Raw genomic sequence first — 21464 nt, forward strand, 5'->3', positions numbered from 1 at the left:
GAAGGAAGACCACTATTCCAGCTTTCCCACATCCCAAGGGAGAGCCACAAGCATCCTGCAGTGGGTCAGGCTCTGTCTCTCTGCTTGGAGTGATTCCATTTGATAACAATATTCCCAAAGAGAGAAAATAACTCCATAGAGCAGTGGTCACAGCACCCGGGGGAGCTTTGTGAAAGGAACGTTCAGTTCTCCGCTCCCCTGACAGCGTGTCTGTAATTACTGATACAGAGTGGGAGTTTCAGCAAGTGTGGTTTGGGGGTTTAGCTTTGAACAACCAACTAATAATTACAGCATTTTGCACTGGAGTTGTGTGAGAAGCCTTGTGTTCTTTTTTCAGAAAAAAAACCAATTCTGTATCCAACCACATATTTCAGGCCCCAGCTGGATGGTGTTTGTTACCCTACTTTCGATTATCATTGCAAGCCACAGAGGAGGGAAATGAGCATCACTCATCTTACACACTAGTAACTGGATGCCCTCTAGCGAGACTGTCAGCTCTTGGGCCTGCCAGTTCTTCATTCCCCTGTGAGAGAGAGAGAAAAGGCTTCTACACCTTTCCCTCATGTAAGAATTTTGGAGTGTGTCCTGTAGTTAGGCAGACTGCATAGTGCCCACTGAAAGCAGAATTCTGTGCCTACTCATCAGAGACTTTCACAGAAATTTTGGGCTGAAGGGGCAGTCCTGGCCCCCTGCTCTCCAGAGCACTTCAGGGAGGCGTGTTCCTCATCGCCCTGGGCACTGCCACGCAATGGTGTTGGTTGGTGTGATTGTCCACTCATAGCCACGCTATTTACAGTGATATATATCACAAAAAGAGGAAGCTGTCTTGCAGAATTAGCCTCACAGGGTTTCTTTCCTCCAGTGTAAAGGATCATCCCAGCCTATAGACGGGGCAGTTTCTTTGCTGGATCCCTAGCTATCTGGTTACTTACTCTCCCTGCCTGGTTTCTGTGCAACGCGCCAGACTGCTGCGGCTACTTTCTGTTGGCATATGTAACTAGGTTTTGAAACAAAGCTTGTGTTTTGAAGCATCTCAGAGCAGAGTTTTTCTCATCTTCATTCATTTTGATCTGTGTAAGGAAACAAAAATGATCTTCATGAAAATTGTAGCAGGGAAAATAAATTCTGATTGAGCGGGGGCGGCACTGGCAGCAATAACCTGGATGCAGCCTTAATGGTCCTGATTTGGCTTTACCGTGGATAGTTGGGGAGAATAGATGCCTGCAAAAAATGTACCACCTAAAGGCAATACATTGTGCTGATATGATGGCAAAGATTGCCAAATGTACTAGCCAGTGCATGGAATAGATGTAGATAGTATGGTACTGTGGAATTTTTTTTGCAGTCACAGAAAGATTTATCCCATGTCAGAAAAATCTCTGCTGCCAGCCTTCCCGTGTCTCAAGTGTGGCAATGGTGAATTCTGGCCCAGAGAATTTTCTACTGCCAGAGTCTTTCTCAAAACCCGCTTACACTGTCCAGAGCTGTTTAAAAACAAATCTAGTTTGGAAATACTTGATTTATATGAACTCAGAGAGGTTTCCAGGGAATTAATGCCTAATATTTCAAATGTGTGATGTGACTTCACCAGGCAGTTTGCAGGATGTGAGTTAGTCTTCAAAACTGTAAATTACCAATTTAAATATTTTAATATTAAATGCCTCTTAGTTTATTGAAATGTTTGAGCTCTGCTAGTAGGACTGTTGCCATGTGGGACTACTGTGGGGCTGAGAGACAATAAAGAACTTGAAGTTGCACAAGAGAGATAATAGCAAAGGTTAGCTTAAAATTGTCGTGCAACTGGCAGATTTTGGAATATAACTTGTAAGTCAGTATTTTCTCTTGAACTATTTTGTATTTTATTAAAATCCTAGCATATTTTCATCTAAACACATTTTTCATTGGAAGTCATTTGCAGTATCTCCCAAGCAGCTTGTCACCCATATCAATGCTTTGATATTTAGGTGCTTGCCAAATACAAATGGTAGTTCCACTTCCCTTTTTGTACAGTATCTGACTGGCATGAGCACTCAGACTGAAAACCAGACTTCACTGATGTTGCAGGAGAGAGGGTCTCAGCTGGATGCCCCTGTTGCAGCATCTGATTCACAGCCATCTGAGGGGAATTTGCAAATGCCAGGTAAGAACCCAGCCTCCCTGTCAGGACAAAGGGGAAAAAGGATGCAAAGGATGAAGTTTACAGCCATCAGACTCCCAATGTACCTGGAGCTGCCTGGGTCAGTCTGTGAAGAACCTGAAGCAGGGATTGAAGCCCTCTGCACCAGGTACCTGTCCTGTGCACTCACACTCATGACCACTTGGAGTCAAGTGCCTTGAGGACCAAGGTCCTTTTATGCAAGGCAACCCAAATCCCTGCTTTGCCTGCTTTTTGGTGCTTTAGTGCAAATGAGTTGAATCCAAGTCTTCTGGAAGGCTTCCTGGAAGAGAACAGAGTGAACGGGAGGAGGAGGACACAGGTGCAAGTGACCTGTCTCCTCTAGTGCAGTCTCTTCTTTTAGGGTGAGCTACTCGAGTAGGCACTAGAACACAGCCCAGGAAAAATGTCTGCTAGGCACCTTCCTGGTTCCTTGATCCAGGTCACTTTCTCCAGCACAGTAAAAGCGTGTGTGAAGCGTTCTTCACAACAAACCTAACTCTTGAGTTCTGCCAAGGGCTTCACTCAGGCTCCTTTTCCTCCACCATGTATAGAATGTGAAAGATAAAATTCTAGAAGGGACAGGGAGGATTCACAAGGGCACTGAAAGTACTAAGAGGGAACAAGATGTCTCTCAGTATGACACGAACTAAAGCAGCATGAAACACTATCACATTAACACTTTCAAGTTTTGTGGTAATTCAGCCACTGCTTGACATTCCAGACTTAAAGAGATAAAGGCGCAAGCCAGAAATAACATTTCATTGTTGTAGTGTGTATGGTAGGTATGATTGTGTGTCTTTTTCCTACCTTCAGAAGTCAGGTAATGGGATTAGAACAGGAAGAGAGAAGTGACATGCATCATAGGTAACCAACAGTTATCAATCTCTTCCTGTGGCAGCATTACAAAAAGTACAGTCACTCTAACAAACTCTGGGATTCCCCATAATCAACTAGAACTTCAGATTTCCCTGTCTGAATGTAAGTGGTTAGTACGAGAAACTTTTAATCAGCATAGTGGAAGTGGGAGAGGAATTAAGTGACAGACTTCTGCACCTAAGAATTTCTATCTTAGAAAGAAAAGATAAATGGAACTGAAAATGTACTTTGTGAACCATATAAACACTTCAAAATTGTTTTTGAAAATTTAGTTTTCATAATAAGCACACCAAGTTATAAAGTCAACCAAGTCCTTACCTTGCAAAACAGTTTTATTTCACATTTATACAAAATTAGTAAGACATTTTAAAACACAGTACTATAGGTTACATCTACTGCCACTGAATATGTTAATAAGGGACTTCACAGGTCTATTGAGTTTTCCAGGATCCTACACAATATCCCTGTTCTCCCACAGGGGTAAGCCTAGTTCTGTACAGGTTAGAGAGGGTCTATTAGAGTTGTTCAGAGTACAAAACTTGGGGGAGTGGGGCAGAATGTGCCAGGTTTGCATTTGTGTGCGGAGAAGATACATAAATGAACACTTCTCGTTTCTGCTTGGCACTTAGGGCTCATGAGGGCTGAAGCAGCTGTTAACCAGGAGCTAATCCAGGAGCTGGCTCTTCCCTTCTGCAAACCTCCTTAATGCTGTCAAGCAGCAGAAGGTGTCTGAAGGAAAGAGGGAACTTAACAGATACTGGTGAAATACCGTTCTTTCCCTCCTCTTCCCTTTTACCCTTATGATATTTTGCTACCTATTTGCCACATCCCTGTATGCAGTAACACTCTCCTTTGGGCACCTTGTTAGAGAAAGTTGTGATTTAGGATTGTATCATTTCCCTGCAGTTTTGAAGTTGATTCTCTGATCAGGAACCAAGGATAAACCCTCCTGCAGACCACATAATTGATTGTCATTTTGTGTGTCACTGCTCTGTTGCTATAATACAGAAGGAAATGTGGCTCTCCAGGGAGCCCTAGATTGACAGTATATGCGAGAAACATTCAAGAAAATGAAGGTTCTCCTAAAAAAATCAAACAACAAACAAACCTGTGGTATCTGAAATGAATTTGGATTGCATGGAGCTAAATATATTCGGTGTTTTAAAAGATGTCCAAGGTGAGCTATTTTTTCACTTCAGATACAAGTCCTCCCTGCAACTTGACTAAACAGCCAAAGACAAATTCTACCCTAGTGCACCACAGAACGGAACTTTTTACATACTTAAAATCCTGGCATAACAGCAGCTCTATAATATCTTGGGAGTAAGAAAAATGGCACATGGTGCTGACTGGTTATACAATAAACTTTGATAGTCTAAGAAGGTTACATTCAAATAAACCGGGTTTCAGATTCTCCGATAAACAGAAAACACCTACTGATGGCACAGTGAAGAACCAAACCTGGTTATCTACATTATTTTCCTGTTAGGACCAAAAACAACTTCCCATGGGCAAACAGTGTTTCATACAGAAATAAAAGACAGATATGCCATTGGTTTTAGAGTTTTACATGGAAATAAACAAAAAGAGACAAATACCCAAAGGTAACCTAAAAGCCTTAAAACGAATAAAAATACTGTGCTTGTATTGTACCTTCATTCTGTAGCCTTAGGAAAGTCAGAAGTGGCCTTTCCCAGCAGCAGTGGGAATCTTCACATCACAAGTCAAATGTCTTTTAGTTAAATAGCTGAAACACAGCATTCTTTATTGCAAAAGGCAATAAATTAATTTTTCAAGGGGAGGGGAAGGGACCCTTGCCTTGCAGGTTTAGTTAATATTTCCTTTTCACTTCTGCAATACTGCATTTTAACAGTTCTGGATACTGAAGACCCCCCTTTCCCTGTTAACTTTGCTGAAAAAGAATGAACCAAAAATCTGCCCTTTCAGACTTTCTTTATATGCAGGAGAGACAAGCCCAGGTTTTAAGTCTTTTCCCAGTTATCTTTTGGAGCAGCTGTACAGCAAAGCAACAGATATTAATACAAGCTAGTTTTCTTCATGATTCTCAAAAATTCTTGCTCGCTTACTTCTCCATCTCCATCTCGATCAGCTTCATCAATCATTTCCTACAAAACACAATGTACATTTGGTCAGGCACTGGACTCTAAACAAAAGATTCTCCATTCATTAAAACAAATAAAGCACTTTATGTGAAAACAAAACTATGTATTTGATTGTTCTTCATATTTCTGACCTCCCAGCCCTTTTTTTGTATAGGCATAAATTTCCACACAATCTTTAGGAGCTACAGGATTGGTTTATGCCTGTTAGAAAAGCTCTGGTAAATCAGAATTTACCTGAAGTTCTTCATCTGTTAAGTTTTCTCCCAGCTCCTTGGCAACCCTTTTTAAGTTTTTGAATGAAATTTTTCCTGTGCCATCATCATCAAATAATTTGAAAGCTTTCAAAATTTCTTCTTTTGAATCCTTTTCACTCTAAAACAAAACATAACGTTAATTAGAAAACACCGTCCACCAATATACTCCTGTTCAAGTTTTTTTTTAATGCTTTCACAAGAATTTCTGTTAAGAATTCTTACCATTTTTTGTGTCATCATAGCCAAAAAGTCTTCAAAGTCAATGGTGCCACTTCCTTCTTTGTCAATATCTGCTATCATTTTCTTAATTTCTTCCTTCTTTGGCTCAAAGCCTAAAGCACGCATCGCGACCTGTGCCAAAAAACAATTCTGTTAGGAGACCACCAGGATTACAGTGTCAGCAGCTGCACTGAATTTTAATTTCCTTGTCCATAACTGAAATAACAACTCGCTGTAATGAAAACATCCTGGTATCCCTTACCAGCTTGTTTCAACTTTTCAAACAGTCAGTGTAGGCTTGATATTCTTAAAATGCACACGTATTTCCTCTTTAGATCCATGTGGAACATGCATATACTTCTGAAACTAGGAAACACTTTTTGTGTCTGAATTAGGTAAAGGTTCTAATCTACATAGTTCCTAATGGAACTGGATTATCAAAATGAGGTTGGAGACCAGGGATGTGATCTCCCTCCCTTTGAACAAAGTTATTACAGTAAAAACAGTTGTGTAGATTGTTGTACAAATGCTTCATATTAACATTGTTTACAACCAGGCTCTGGCATTTCACCTTGTTCTAGAACAGGGATTTTGCTGCTTGGGTGTTTATTAGTAATTTCACAATTCCTAGTGTGCCAGATGATGACAGCATATCTAATTTAGAGACTGAAGTTTCAAGAACATGCAACTAGAGCAAGATTGGAATTGTGAACATACGCTCTTCCTGTATGCTCTGGTGGAAATCAACAGTTTTGGGCAGAAATTTTCTCACTAAATGTTCTTCTACTACAAATTGCCAACTCACCAGGAATTTTATATTTAACTGAAGTGTATTTTCTGACCAGTTTCTTGCAATAGGATAAATTAAAGCATTTAATTTTGTCTTTCAGAGGGGAACACCTTCTATTGTAAAATATCCATTATTCTGAATTAATTTTGAAAAAAAAAACACCATAGCATTAAATGGATGATGCTCAAACACTTCAGTTTTAAGAACTATATTTTTAAATGTATCCTGTGTTCAGACAACACGCTCTCCCTTAATCAAGCATAAATACTTCCAAATAAAGCCTGAGATAAGCCATAAGCTTAAGTAACTCCTGCTTCTAGGTTACACGTGCAGAAATTGAGGCAGAGTGTATGTATGAGAATTCAAGGTCAAGCAGATAATGAAAAGATTCACACTTTTTAAAAGATCAAACACATAAAAACATGGAGAAAGACCTGAGAATATTATCTTCCCCCTTGTACTAATGTCTATATGCATGTACACACATGCTACCTAAATTTCTACTAAAATGCAACTCAGATCTCTGTTTTGTTCTTTTTTAAATTAAGAAACAGGTTATTTTTTATTACATATATGAAAATGTTTGTGTCTCTCCTGAATGTGTGCAAAAACTGTGTTTAGTTCTGAGATGAAGAGAAAATCTGATACTGTGACATTAGTGCCAAAGCAAGAAAAGTCCACCCCTAGGAAGTGGATCTTAGCCATTTATGACAACTGGAATGTGTCCTGTGTGTACCTACACAGAGGAACTGTTTAGTTCCTCTAATGCTCAGCTATTCAAAGCTACCTGACCTACTCCCCATGTACTAAGAGAAGCCTGCCTGCTCTGTATTGCATAGAGAGCTTTCTCAGGTCACCCATGTAGTACACTCCAAACTCAGTCATGGCAGCAAACCATTACTCTGCTTCATACTCCAGAACTATTTAAAAATAGTTAGGGCTGGACAAAGAGAAAAAGCAGCAACAATTTTGAGACCAAAGATATTTCCATCCAAGAAAAAGAAGTTTGAAAACCTTCAGTTCTTTTACGTCGATGCTTCCAGATCCATCACTATCAAACAAATCAAAAGCTTCTCTGATCTCCTGCTTTTGCTCTTCTGTAAGTTCAGATTTTAAGGCATTTTTCTTCCGCTGGGCTGCACTTAAGCCAGGATTTCTATAGTTGGATGCCTTCAGAAAGTGAAGGAGAGAAAAGATAAGGAATAGCCCACTCTGGGGAAAATTTAACACACACAAAAATTACATAGAACAGTAAAGCTGTAGCAGAAATGAGAGACATTCTTTGCTGCAAGCAGTACATACTGGGTCTTTATGCTCATTTTCTTAGGTTATTCTAGAAGGAAGACAACCTGAAGACTTTGTCACTGGGGAATACGCATTTGGGCTTCACATTTTCTGTTTTAACCAGAAAGATAATCAATTAAAGGAGTAATGCCAGAAAAAGAGGCAGACAGTCTGAACACGAACAACGAACACTCCCCTGGGGTGACTAAGACTCCCTGCACCTCCTGCCGGTTACTTTGATGCCTCAGGAGTGGTTTTACCCGGGAAACACAAGTAAATCACCCTCACAGCTAAAAAGGCTGGTTGTGTAGGGTCTTCATGGTAAATGGGACTCACATTCAGCCTCAAAGTTGGCACTTGAATGGGATGTCTGAGAGCATCTGCTCTATTGGAGCAATGTTTAAAGGGAGCTGTGCAGCTCTAAGCTGCCTGAACACCAACTAGTCATGGTGATGCACAGCAACCTGCTGTGGTAGCAGTGGGATCAACACAAAATCTGTCTTATGAAAAGAACTAATCTGCTTGTGCTGAGCTGGTGCATTATTACCCAGGACACTTCTCAGACTGTTTCTGCTTCTGGTGTAAGCTAATGCAGCAGAGAGACCTCTGCCTACTGAACAGGGGAGATGCTTTCTTCTTCCTGTGGGTCTCCTCTAAACCAGCATCAGATTTTAATCCTTTGGTCTTGAACCTGCACAGATTCATGGAAGGGAAAGTAGCCCCTTCCACCCCGAACTTTGGTTGGGTTTTCAAAGAAGTAAATAAAACAAATGCCAATAAAGGAATTAAGTTTTCTAGCTATTGCTTAGCAGTCTCTTACCTCTGCCGAATTGTTACCGTTTTTGGCACTAATCTTTGAAAATCTTTTAAATACCCAATGTGTAACGAATATTCTATGTTGTTATACTTGGATATGAAATTTCTTAGCATGCTGTGTCCCCTCCCAGGTTGGATTGCAAACCCGTTTGTCCGGCACGCCTCTGACTTTTCCTTTCTGGTAACACAGGGATCGGGTTTTTACTCCGTATGTTCTCCTCTGGGAGAAACCAGGGGAGGCTCTTTCCCGACTGAGGAAGCGGGCTGACCTCCTCCCTGGCAAACCCCCCGCCCTGAAAGCACCAGACCTATTTTGCGCTTCCCCGTGTTTTATCGGAGGTATTTTCCGTCGCGCCAAGTCTGAAGGGGGGGAGGGGCGGTGGGGAGGGGGGAAAGTTATTTTTCCCTTTTTTGCTCGCGATGTCGGGTTCCGCGTCGCGCGAGGACACCCAGCGGGGAGGCGGCCTTGGCAGCCCGCGCCGGCCCCGCGGCCCCCGCCGCCCGACGGCAGAGTGCCCGGGGCCCCGGGAAAGCCGAGCGCCGCCGGGGGCCAGGGAGAGGGCCGGGGCCAGGGAGAGGGCGAGGGCCGGGGCCGGGGCCGGGGCCGCAGCGCTCACCATCCGCCCGGGCCGCTCCGCCGCGCCGCGCTCCTCACGGCTCCGCCCCGCCCCCAGCGCACCCACCGCCGCGCGCCGCCGCCGCGGCTCGTCCAATCGGCTCGCCGGGTGCACCGGAGAGCCCGCCCCCCGCTGCAGCCCGGGCCAATGGCAGGCGGCGGCTCGAGCCGCTCCCGCCCCCCCGGGGAGTGTGGGGGGCAAACAAGCGGGGTCCGTCTCCTGGCAACGCGGCGCGCGCGGCGGCGGTTGGTGGCGCGCGGCGGGGCCGGCCCGTCTCGCCTCCCCTCAGCCCGGCCCGAGCGCGGGAGCGGCGGGAGGAGACGCCGGGAGGAGACGCCGGCCCGGTCGGTGAGGAGCTTGTACCCCCGGCCGCGGGGCCGCGGGGCGGCCCTTCCTCCGGCCGGCAGGGAGCGGCCGGGCAGCCAGCAGGCCTGAGCAGGGCCGCTCCGGGGCGCCTCCCGGGCGGCCGCGGCTCCTGCCGGGGCGCCACCGGGCTCCCCGCCTGCGTGCTGGCTGCTTGCAGGCTGCGGGGCAGGCCGGGCTGTACCGTGCTGGGGAGCTCCTGCTCCTCCTGCGTTAGTAGTAGTAGTAGGGGTGGCTCTCAAGTAGAGCGGGTTAGTTGCGACGGTTACCCGAACACTTTGTGGTTTAGTTGCAGTCGGAGTATGTACTTGTTTCTCGTTCGCTGTACACCAGTGGTGGCACAAGAGAATCCGTGCAAGACACTTTTTTTGCAAACTTCTCACGGAAATGCATTCATTTGGAAAACTAATGAACATTTTTTACTGGTTTCACCTTCATGGTTTAGGTGGCGTGAGACGAAGCGAGTGAGGAGTGCTTGGCATACCTCTCGTATCCCAGAGTTCTGCCCTTGAGACCCGTAAAACCCATGTGTGTAAACAGAAACTGAACAACAAGGCAAACTTTATTTTGCTTGCAGAGACAGGTGATGAGGCAGGCAGCATCAGGTCAGCGTGCGAGTTAGCTCAGCAGAAGTTACCAGTAATTGGTGCTGTTTCATGCATGGTTGTCCGTTGCCACCAGTTCGTTTATTCTCCAGGATGCTTCCTTCTCTTTGCTAACCTCACTTGTGTTTGATTTTGAAGTGTAATTCCACTCGACCTCTTACCTTTTCCACCTCAGACTGGATGGAAAAAGTTAAAGGGTCAGGGGATGGGGAAGGGAGATTAAAAGTTGAATTTTGGGCCTGCTGGATATTGATTCCTGTAGCATAGGGGATAATGATATTCTTGCCAAAATAACATGCATAAAACAAAGTGGGGAAGGGAGGATGGGGAAGTATCACAAAGTCATAAATTGCACATGCTAGAAGTTGTGCAAGCAACAACATAAAAACATTCTGAGTGCATGCCCTGCATCTGGTTTTGCAGCCAAGCCATGGGTCCGTTTGGTTCAGGCTTATGGATCTGCAGGAGTACAGGCTGGTGTCCAAAACAGTTTTAAGGTGTGAGTTGAAGCTGGGCATAAGGGAGCGTTCTTCAACTTAAATTTCAGAGAAGATTTTAGCTAAGAAACTCATAGTTGGCTGCATTGAGGTTTGGTGGAGGGTGCTGCACTAACTTAATCTGCCTCATAACCAGTCTTGGTCTCACATTCATTGAAATAAAAAAGCCATTCTGGTAAGACAGTGGCTTATACTGCTGAGCTGAACCCTTATTTGGGAGTGCCTGTGGAGTAAGAAGCTCACTGTACTAGAAAATGGGAAGCCCTTTCCCACCAGTCCTTCCATAGTTGTCTCCCATACAAACAGCAATATGGCCTTCTGCCCAGAATTACATGCTGAGGACCTAGGTAGTGAGAGAGCATTATCTGGCCTTTCAGGGTAGCTAATTTAGTTCTTTCCTAATTTTTATAAAGAAAATCACAAATCGGTTATTTGTTCTTTCTATCAAAACAAGAGCAGGTTGAGAAGTGACTGTCACTAGTTGAGAACTGCTTGAATTCAGAAATGGTCATCTCAGAAAAAAAACAAATATCCCCCCCTCCAAAATAACAAACAAACAAAACCCGCAAGCAAACAACCACCAAAAAGAACCCCCTAAAGTACTGTCTTAGTAAATCCATTAGAGGCACCAGATGGAATGACTTGGGGGAGTGGGGGAAACATGTTTCAAATTGGATTTCATGAACCAATTATGACTATTTAATCGCTTCCATTTGTTTGTTTGTTTTGAAACAAAGAAAAAAAAGGGGGTTTTTGTTTTTTTTTTTTTTGTTACCGCATGTCACCATCTGATAGTCAGGTATGTGGAGATTCTTTGTGATCCTGCCAGGGCAAAACAAAGATTATACAACATCAGCTGCATAAGGTAGGCAGATTGGGTGCAGATCAGCTGGTAAGAGTTATAACTGTATATTTGTCATAAGCTCCTAATAAGGGACAATAACTACAAAAGAGAAAGATCAGGAAAGGAGAAAAGAGGTTAAGGAAAGTCACCACCCAGACCTCCAGCGGCATCCCGTTGGTCTCATTGTGTCATAGTAGAAGGGCTGGTCGTGGTCTGATCTTAGCAGGCCGCTTGAGGCTGGTGCTCTCCTCCCTTTATATAGTTAATTCCTGGGATACACCACAGCTTATTTGAATCTGAGCATAAAAGGTATATGACTAAGGCTTCTTAATTCTTAGTGTGTATACTTTTTCAGTTAAAAAAGAAAAAAAAAAGGAAGCTTTAGTTTAATCCATGTGGTCTGCCACAGGAGTGTGGTGTGGAAGGGATTTCAAAGGAAAGAAGACTCATTTTAGGCATGTTAAAACTGAGTAGTAGATCAGCTTCAAAGTCTTGGCAGTTTGCTTTGTGAGGTATAAAGATGTGGCATTTCTTTTCGTGCACATTGAATTAAGTATTGATGTCTGCTGAGTGGAATAAATAGAGTTGGAATAAAATAAGTTTTGATTACATTTTTTTCAGATTTGAAGGCTAAAGTCAGTGTCACAACTGTTGGTACCACGATGGCTATGTACAAAGCATTTTGCTTCAGCACAGAATTGTCCATTTTGCTCTAAGTAAAACAAATAATGAAAATTGCTGATTGCAAGTCAGGAGAAAAATTGTAGTTTTGTAGAATCTGTGCTGCTTCTTGTTTAAGAAACTACTGGAATTAACAGCACTGTACTATCTGTCAGCAAGAAAAAAGTCATGGTATTTTAGAAATGCACCAATTTCAGCAAATACGTGCGTCGATATCTCATCCTAAGTGCACACGATGAAGAGCTGTCTTACACAGACAGCCTCACAGGAGAGCTCTGTTCAGTGTGAGACTGTTCATTTAATGTTTTTGTGATAACATGCTCTGGAGTGCTGTGAGGATGGGGCAATAAGTTTGTGTTCTGTTCACAGATGCTGCCTGCTGCCCATGGCTTTCAGGGATGTGAATGCAAGAAGACATATTGGACTTCAGCAACTCTCATCCTTAGCATCAGCTGGAAGAACCTTAGTGGGGCCAGTGAAATCATGTAAATTCATTGTGGATGAAAGCACCAACCAAAGTACATTGATTTGTTCTGCTGCTAGACTAATTGAAAATTTGGATTTAACTAGTGCTGCCGGACAGCTTCTTAATGAAACCATTCAGGCACAAAACAAGGAGTTTAAGACTGGGATGAGTACTCTGTTGTTTCTTGTTGGTGCATGGAGCAAGGCTGTACTGGAGTGCCTCGAGCAGAATGTTCCTGTTTCAGCAATAGTCTCTGTGATGTCTGAGGGCTTGAACTCTTGCTGTGAGAGAGTCCAGTGTCTCCAAATATCAATAGATAATGTAAATAAAGAGCTGTGTTCTGGCAGTGTTGGGCCAAACGCTCTTAAAAGCAAAACTTGCCAAACTGGACGTGACAGCCTTCTAAATGCTCAGATTTTTTTCTATTTTCAGAAAGATATATCTGCACCAGAAGAAGCAATTCCAATAAATCCTTCTTCCAATCAAGATGGTGATTGTAATTTTAACAAGTGTCTCGTTTCACCTTTGGTTGGTGAAATAGCTTCACTTGTCAAACCAGCAGGTGACAAAAGTACTTATGTGGTTTCTGGAAGTGGTGTTACAGCATCCAGCTGTAACAAACAGAAGTTTGTCCATAGCAGATACTTCAGCACTCTAGGAAGAAGCAATTTTTCAAGTCAGCAAGGTAATTTTCAGGAATACCTTTCAGGACAATCAGCAGATCCATGTGAATGTTACGGTTTAGGACACCTGGCAACAGCGCTGAGCCCTGGCAATCAGACTAGCATGAAACTGCTACAAAGCATTGTTGTGCATCAAAGAAAGAGAGCAGAATCCAGTAGATCTTCCCAGTTTAATATTGCAGAAATTGTGACATGCTGTTTACTGGGCCTGCCTGAAAGCTATTCTTGTGTCTCCCCAGGCTTTGTCACGTTAGTGTCACCAGAACAAGCCGCAGTTATCAAATACTTGGAAGACAAACCCCTTCGGATTCTGCTAATGGACGGTGACCTAACTGAACAATATCGTCACTTAGGTTTTAATAGACCTTCTAATGTAAGGACCATATTGGAGCATCCTAGCCTACAGGATGGCAGAGTCAGAGAATCTTGGCTAAGCAGCATGTTAGATATTCTGATAAACTTCGAAGTAAACTTGGTCTTGGTCAAAGGAAACGTTTGTGAAAACTTAATGGCAAGATGCATAGCAGATGGTATACTGGTAATCGGTTCTGTGACATGGGATGTGTTGTGTGCCTTTGGGCAGGCCACTGGTGCCCAGCCAGTGACATACCTCACTCAGCTGAATCCTTCTTGTGTGGGTAGCGGGGCCCAGGCAGAGCTGTGGAAGGCCTGTGATGGGCGTGCGATGGATTTGGGTGAGCTTGTGCCAGTCAGGATAAAAATGCAAGAAATTCCCCTGCTCACGGCCGTGCTTACCACTACTGTGGCTTCAAAGATGCAGCTCATTGAAGACCAGTTCTGGACTTCAGTGTATCGACTCCATCATGCCTTGAATGACAAGAAGGTTTTTCTCGGTGGTGGCGCAGTAGAGCTCTTGTGCCTTAGTCATGTTCAGACGCTTGTGGAACGGCCTTTAGAGGCAGCAAATAAAAATGCTGTGAAAGAGTTTCGCAGTCCTTGGCTGGCAGCACCTGTGGCAGAGTATAAATCAGTTGTGCTCCAAGCATTAGCAAGCGGCTGGAAGCAGTATCTTTCAGTGGTTATGTGTAACACTGCAAAAGCAGCTTCGGAGTTGGAAGCGTGTACCTCCGTTGATCATCACCTTAAAAAAGCAGCTGACTGTGGCTGTCCCTCAGCATATATATTGCAAGAGTTTAGAAGAGGCAATCTGCTCAAGGGTGGTTCTGGTCCCTTCCCTGCCCATGGAGAGGGTTTAAAGGTTTATAATAATGTTACAGCCAAGACAGAGGCATGGTGGAGAGCTCTAAACTTGGTGCTACTAGTGCTTCAAACAGATGCCGAGATTATCACAGGTCCCAAGAGGAGTCAGCTATTGAACTCACACGTCTCAAGTGATTTTATGTTTTTATAGGACTTGCATCTTTTATTTTTAAGTCCATGAGTCAGTGAAGGAAGTTCGTGTGCAACCTACATTTCTTTGTAGTTTATGAAGCAAACATTTAAGTGTGATTATGACTTCAGAGTGTGACAGTGGAAATCAGAACGTGAGACAGTCACAAGGTAGATAAAATTTCCCGTTTTTAGAAACAGGAGTTAAATAACAAACAAAAATCACTTGTGATCTTACCTTTAACCCCAGCTGTGATTTTCTAACCAATCACATTGTATGGATAGATTAATCCAGACAAACCGACTTCTCTAATTTTACTTAGCAGAGCAGATGTGCAGTTGTATTTCTCATTAAGAGGAGCAGCACTAGGCAGGTGGGTATGTACTGAGTCAAGTTGGAGAAAAGTTTGATAGCTTGGATATGCTTATGTTCTGAACGTGTGCTGTCTGTACAAGGTATTTGGATTTGTTTTCTGTAAACTATTCTTTGTTTAACATATTCTTATGTCTTCTAAAGAAGGGTAGGGATTTGTTACATAACATTGGCATACATGTGTTAAATAAAATTTATAAAACATAATTATTTTTTCATTAATATCTTGCTCTTAGTTTCTGTACATTGCAAATGTAGGAGTTAAACTTGCAGCAATTTGAGTGTTACATTTTGTGCTGAGAGATTGTATTAGTAGATTCTACTTTTGCATATTTATTATGGGCCGCATATCTCCTATTTTCATGTATATATCCTTTGGATTGTCTCTTGTTTTGACATAAATTCAGGCTTAATCTTCCCCTTTGGCATTATAGAATGGATGTATCTCTACACAAAGTTTTCTTTTACATCAGGAGTTGGATTTTTAGATTATTTCCTTTGGATTCTTTCAGTTATTCTTGCAGCGAGGAAGGTGTTGTATGTTTTAGCTGTTGGCTAAAAATGAGTCTATCGTGATGATTGAGGCAAGGCATTTTTACTGTGTTTCAGCACTCAAAATTTGAAAGCCAGGCCATGGAGAACTGACACTTTGATGCAAGAAAGAGGTGTGTAACTGTGGAGATATTTTTTTCTGAAATTGGAATTCTGAATCACTCTTAAAGTGAAATGTCTCATCAGTCCAGTGAAAACAGAGTGGAAAAAGATGGAAATAGTACCAGAGTGGATTATTGCTTTAAGGAACTTTCTGATTAAAGTGCTAATGGCTGGCAATACTTTGGATGAGGGCTTACTCTTGGTGATTGTTGGTGATGGTGGCAGACAGTTTTGTGGTCAAAGCTAAGAACTGGGGTGGGCTAAAGAGTGTTTTCTGAGTTGTGCTTCAGTGGAAAGGCAGACAAAAACCTAATGCTTATTTTACTGTAAGAACCTTCACTGCTAGTTATTTTACCATTTGAAGTGGCTGGTTTTTCTTCTGGGCTTACTTTTCTTGTGGTATCTCCCCATTGCAGAAGATGTCTCAGAGAAGAGCCATCAGCTGCATCAAACTGCTGTGACCACTGGCAGTCCTCTAGTTGACTTGTACTGAGCCTTTACACAGTCGTCTGCCTCTGTTCCCTGTTTAAAGTGCTTATTCCTCCTGGGAAGGCCCTCTCCCTCTTCCTTTGCATTTCACAGTGCCTAATTCCAGAGGGCTTGAGTTAACGTAAAGGGCAGTTCCTAAAATGCCTCCCCCAGCACTTCAGCATTATATTCCATTGTATTTGTCAGTAGGTATTTGACAGTATCGGATACTTTCTACTTCCTTCAAGTTCCTAAATTTTTTTTTCTTCCTTTGTCTTAATTCCCCATAACACACAACTGCATAGTCTGTGCTGCATTCTGCTGAAAATAGCCCTTTTTGAGGCTTCCTTACAGCTTATGGGGTCTCTATAACTGGGAGTTCCCTGGAGAGATGTGGTAGGTTACTGAGGTTATAAAGTCACTCTAAGCATGAGATGAAATTGGGACCCTTGGAAACAACTTTTGTTGAACTGACCTGATGCCATAACTTCATTTTTTATGAAGGAAAGAATCAATCTAAATGCATTTTATCCTGGGGCTTTCTTCTATGCTAATACATACTGTTTCAAATTATAAACTCAGGTCTTTCATAGAGCTGTTTACCCAAGTAGTTCCACTAGGTGAATAATGGGTATATTTGGTATACAAGGAAAAGAAAGACACAGATAACAAATTTTATCCTCAAATATGGTTTAGATACATATAGGCATATATGTGTGTGTATTAATATAGTATATTTCAAAGTTTCATTCAGAGTTCTCATTGGTGAATTGTATATTTTTATTTTTATATTTGTATTCTACTGACATGTAACTGGAAGGCTTTTCAGGAGGTTAAGGGAGCATATGAATACCAATTGCATTTTAGAAATATGGAAGAAAACTTTTCTGTGTGTCAAGAGCTATGCTCATAGCATTTAGCCATCTCTGACCTGAAACTATGAATATTTTAGGTTTCTAACAAACTCTAGATTTCCATGGGTTTTGGCAAAATCTCATCAGTAGAACAGGGGTTTATAATTTTAATTTGAAACAGTAGTTCCTAGCCGTATAAAGATCTAGTTATATTAAAGTTTTGATCATTCTGCAATTATATTTTAATTATTAATCAGTATGCAATTATTCAACTGGTTGTCCTCACTCTTGGTGTACTAAGACATGAGAGAGAAAGATTTTGGTAGAGAGAAAGATTTTGGTAGATCAAAAGAGGCAAAAGAAGCTAGTGACTCTAATTAGGTGAGAAAGAAATGGAAACACAGCATATAAATAAATATAAACAAACTCTGCTGCTCTGCAAGTGTGCATAGCTCATGTTTGGCTTTATACTGTTTTTCTTGAACCTCCTGTACTGAGCATTGCATAAATCCTGTTCCCAAGAAAAGATCCAGTTGCACTTCATTTCAATAATAGAATTTAAGTGGATTATGGAAAAACTGCCCACGTGAATTGTGTTGAGGTGGTCCAAACATCTATTTATAGGGCTCTTAGACATGACAGCTGACGCACCAAATGTTGAGAAAATCCAAAATGATGTAATTTTTCCAATCAGGCTTTTAAAAAGTACATAATGATATATTTAAGTATTGTGATGCAGAGGTTTTCTAAAAAGCTGTTAGACATTATATTTTGATTATTTAACACTGACTTTTATACAGGCCAACAAAACGGAACATTTTATAAACTAGCTAGTTATTGAATCATGGATTACTTAAAATTATTTCTTTGACATGCATAGAAGATGAAGATGTGTGCTATCCTGAAGGCATACTCCTTCTGCAATGGTGAATTACAATATACACGTGTGGCTTTCTCAGCTTCAGATCTCTCAAACCTCTTTGCAGCATAGAATGAGGTCCTGTGGATGTCTCCCATGGCTCCCAGCACAGGGAATTATTTCAACAACTGCCACAGGGGCGATTTCAGCTTCTTCTGGGCAGAGGCTCCTCCTAGGGTGCACAAAGGCTCTTTGTGTACAGTATGCTGTGATGGAAGAGTTCTAAGCTTTTACACTTGACGTGCCTGGGAAGTTGGGAAATGGCATAGATCTTAGGGAAGGGATTTATCCTAAGGAGTAGGCAGTGTCTTACTCTCTGCTGAAACCCTGTCCTAGTCAGGTGCCTCATTCCTCCCTTGCATCCCAGTATCATCATTTCAAGCTCTACTCCTTTTTTTTAGGGCTAATGCAATTTTATTTAATGTTTATCTTTATAAGGCTAACTTTTTAGGCTTCTTCATGATTTCCTTAAATGTAGTTGAGGTCTTAATCATAGCAACAAGACCCTCATACCAAGCTGAGTGAGTCTAGAGGGCACAGCTTGCTTGCAAATTCTGTCCCACAAGGACTGATAGCCTGATGCTCAGTGGTGGTCAAGAAAGATGGTTTGCCTGCTACCCAGCATGCTGAAAAAAATGAGCTAGGAAATGTAAGAGGCAGTGGTCCCTGGAGGCAAGCCAAGAAATTTCTGTGGTAGGGTGGAGGCTGGGGAGTTTAAGGTAGAAAAGGAACAGAAAGGGCTGAAAACCTGAGCTTACAAGAGAGCGGCGAGAATTGAGGCAGTTTATAGTGATTTTTATAGTGATTGTCCTTTTGATACCCCAGGTCAAAGCTGCTGAAGAGGCTGGGAGAACATATCACTTTTTTTTTTTTTTTTTTTTAGGGGAGGGAGGTGGAGAGAGGGATCTAATCTAGAAAAGTTAGAGAGTGACATGAGATTTTCAGCTCTGCTCGCAAGGACAAAGTGGCTGGTAGACCTAAGTTATCTCATCAGTTGAAGGAGGACTGATGCAGAAGATGCATCTCTGCCATGAGGGGCAAGGTGTCCTGCCAGGGGAGATAGGGGTGGGCTACAAGAAGGCTAACAGTATGCATTGTGTGTGTTGGGTGAATGAAATAAACCCCTGACCCTCACAGAAATATGCCCATGCTGAATCTGAGTTAACCCATGGTTCAAGCATTTGTCACCCTCACTCCATCACTTCCTGTATTTTGTGATAAAATCAGAGCTTTCCTGAAGCCAAATTCTACTTGTTGGCATAACCACAGGTATACTAGAGGTAGGAATGTGCTACGGAGCGCTAGCTAGTAAGAAACCAGTGAGGTGTGTTTTAGCTGTGCCATTGAAGTTGCTTTTCCAGCTGTATTCCTCTAGTCTTTACCATGCAAGTAGCACATCAGAGGTTACTGGAAGGAGGTTTGTTGTGTGTGTTGCAAAGCCCAGTTTTCTGAAGTTAATGTAAATGTCTGACTCCCCTCCATGCAGTATGAACCTTTCTTTGCATTTCTTCTCAGTATTTGAAGAGAAATTTCATTGTCCCAGTGCAGATTTAGCTTTAATCCCAAAGGCAGAAGAAAGTCTTGATTACAGTTTTCCCCAAGGCTTACGTCTATTGTAAAGTAACCCATTAGCATTTGCAGAAGTTTTATTAGTTTCTTTGCCTTGCAACAGCACAGTGGGTAAAAAAAAGGAACAGCAAAGGAAAGAGAACCAGGATAGGCTATCTCAGATGACTTCTGCTGTGGCTCCCTCTCATCCCTTTGGACCTTCTCTCTAATTCTCAAGTGGAAAGTCTGAAGTAAGAATAAATCATATTTGTGCCTATATTTAGGGAAGGATATGTGTGACTAGTGCTTGCAGCCAGGCTGAATGTGGTACTGGGGCATGGAGCAGCCTGGGAGGTGTCCGCTTGCTGCCCCAGCCATCCTACCTGTGAGCTCTGCCACCCTGGCCTGACATTACCTCAGGAATGTGCACAAACTGGAGGCTGGTTTTGATCCTGACTGGTGGAAGGAAGAAAAGAACACACTGCTCCATCTGTTTTGTCTTCCTATCTGTATATTCCCTTAGTAATACCAATTTCTTTAGACTCTTGAAAAACACCCATAGTGGTGTCTAAAGACACCATTGCATTTCAGTGATGGTTTACTCTAAGTACTGGGATTGAGTTTCTTGCTTTATTTTCCTGAAACCTTTGTTATTTTTTCTGTTGTTTCCCTTTTGAAAGCTGCAGTTAGCATTTGTGACTGTCTATGCGTGCACATTTTGCAGATTCTGGACTGTGTGTTCCACAGTGCCCAGCAGAGCTGGACCTGTGTTACATACATTACAGTAAGTCTAGAAAACATAACCCAAGCTGGAACTCATGCAGATACTTCTGCAGGTCCTTACAAATGCTTGCAATACTTACAGATACAGCAGGGACTAGACAGGAATGTGTAATCGGAGGAAGTAATGTCCACATCAAGCCCCCAGTGGCCCCTGGGGAGTGGATTCATGTCACATTTAATATAACTCCAAGTTTACCAGCACCATCCCCAGCACCATGTGTTCCTACAATGAGACATGTTTGGGAGCAATCTTTGTGTGCTTTTCAGAGAGGTGGAAAGGAAAGGTAGGCCATGGTCATGCACAGATGGTGGAAGAGCTCATAGGAAGGAGGGGAAACCAAGTGAGGAAGGCCTATATTTGGTTTCTCTGCCTGGCAGCAATTCAAAACAAAACTAAAAATCTGTTTAGCTGAAAAGGAATTATTTTCCTGGCAACTGAGCACTACTCCAAACAATAGGATTATTTTTCTTAATTATTGCAAGAATATAAAAGACCGCATACAGTTTTTATTTAGAAATAATGGGAAGATTGGTCCCTGACTGTCTTATAATTCAGCTCAAATCAGTAGGTTGGGGTTTAGTGCTATTGGCAACTTTTGTCTGCTGTGTTGTGAGACCAAATATTTAACTAGTGTTGTGGATTTAGAGAGATGACTAAAAATAACACAGTTGATGAACTGATTTATTTCCAAGGTGTAATCTGAGTCACTGCTTTCACTGACTAAACTTACAAACAACAGAAAACCTCCATTTGTTCATATGAAGAGCCAAAATAACTTCAGAAGAGTTGTATAAAAAAAATTACTTATATATATACACACATTGTAGAACAGAGTAGGCACAGCTTCTCAGCAACACTAACAAGTAGTCTGGTCATACCTTCCTGACCTAGGGCTGTTAATTTATTCACCTCCTGTTTATGTCGAATAAAACTATCAAAAGTACTTCTTTTTCAGAATAGCTATCATCAGTAAATCCTAATTTTGTCAAAGAGCAGCTTTTTACAAAAAGAACCCTTCCAGTAAGTAGAAATTAAATATTTCTTGTTTCGAATATTAATTACTAGCTTTCATTTGCTGCTCCCTGCATTTTCAGTTCTGTCTGCGGGTTGCAGCTCAAAGACAGATAGGCATATCCCATGCATGTACAATTTCAGGGGAACCATTCATGAACACAATTACATGTGTATAATTCCATATCACTGTAGTGTCTGATTCCTTACAGTGATGAAAATTAGAC

At 42.2% G+C, this 21464-nt stretch overlaps 2 protein-coding genes across 2 annotated transcripts; one reads left to right on the top strand and one right to left on the bottom strand.

Annotated features, from left to right (window-relative positions):
* Nucleotides 1-3358: 3358 nt before the first annotated feature.
* On the bottom strand, nt 3359-9178 carry LOC127384819 (uncharacterized). The gene is made up of 5 exons (XM_051619790.1): nt 9138-9178; nt 7435-7590; nt 5634-5762; nt 5392-5529; nt 3359-5160 (listed from the first exon to the last, which is right to left on the bottom strand). The coding sequence occupies exons 1-5, from the start codon at nt 9138-9140 to the stop codon at nt 5071-5073; spliced, it is 516 nt and encodes a 171-aa protein (XP_051475750.1). The 5' UTR covers nt 9141-9178; the 3' UTR covers nt 3359-5070.
* A 273-nt stretch (nt 9179-9451) lies between these two features.
* BBS12 (Bardet-Biedl syndrome 12) lies at nt 9452-15221 on the top strand. The gene is made up of 2 exons (XM_051618633.1): nt 9452-9481; nt 12497-15221. Exon 2 carries the CDS (start codon nt 12513-12515, stop codon nt 14646-14648), a length of 2136 nt encoding a protein of 711 aa, XP_051474593.1. The 5' UTR covers nt 9452-9481; nt 12497-12512; the 3' UTR covers nt 14649-15221.
* The last annotated feature ends 6243 nt before the right edge of the window (nt 15222-21464 follow it).

The sequence above is a fragment of the Apus apus genome, chromosome 4, assembly GCF_020740795.1.
Source record: "Apus apus isolate bApuApu2 chromosome 4, bApuApu2.pri.cur, whole genome shotgun sequence".
NCBI lineage: Eukaryota > Metazoa > Chordata > Aves > Apodiformes > Apodidae > Apus > Apus apus.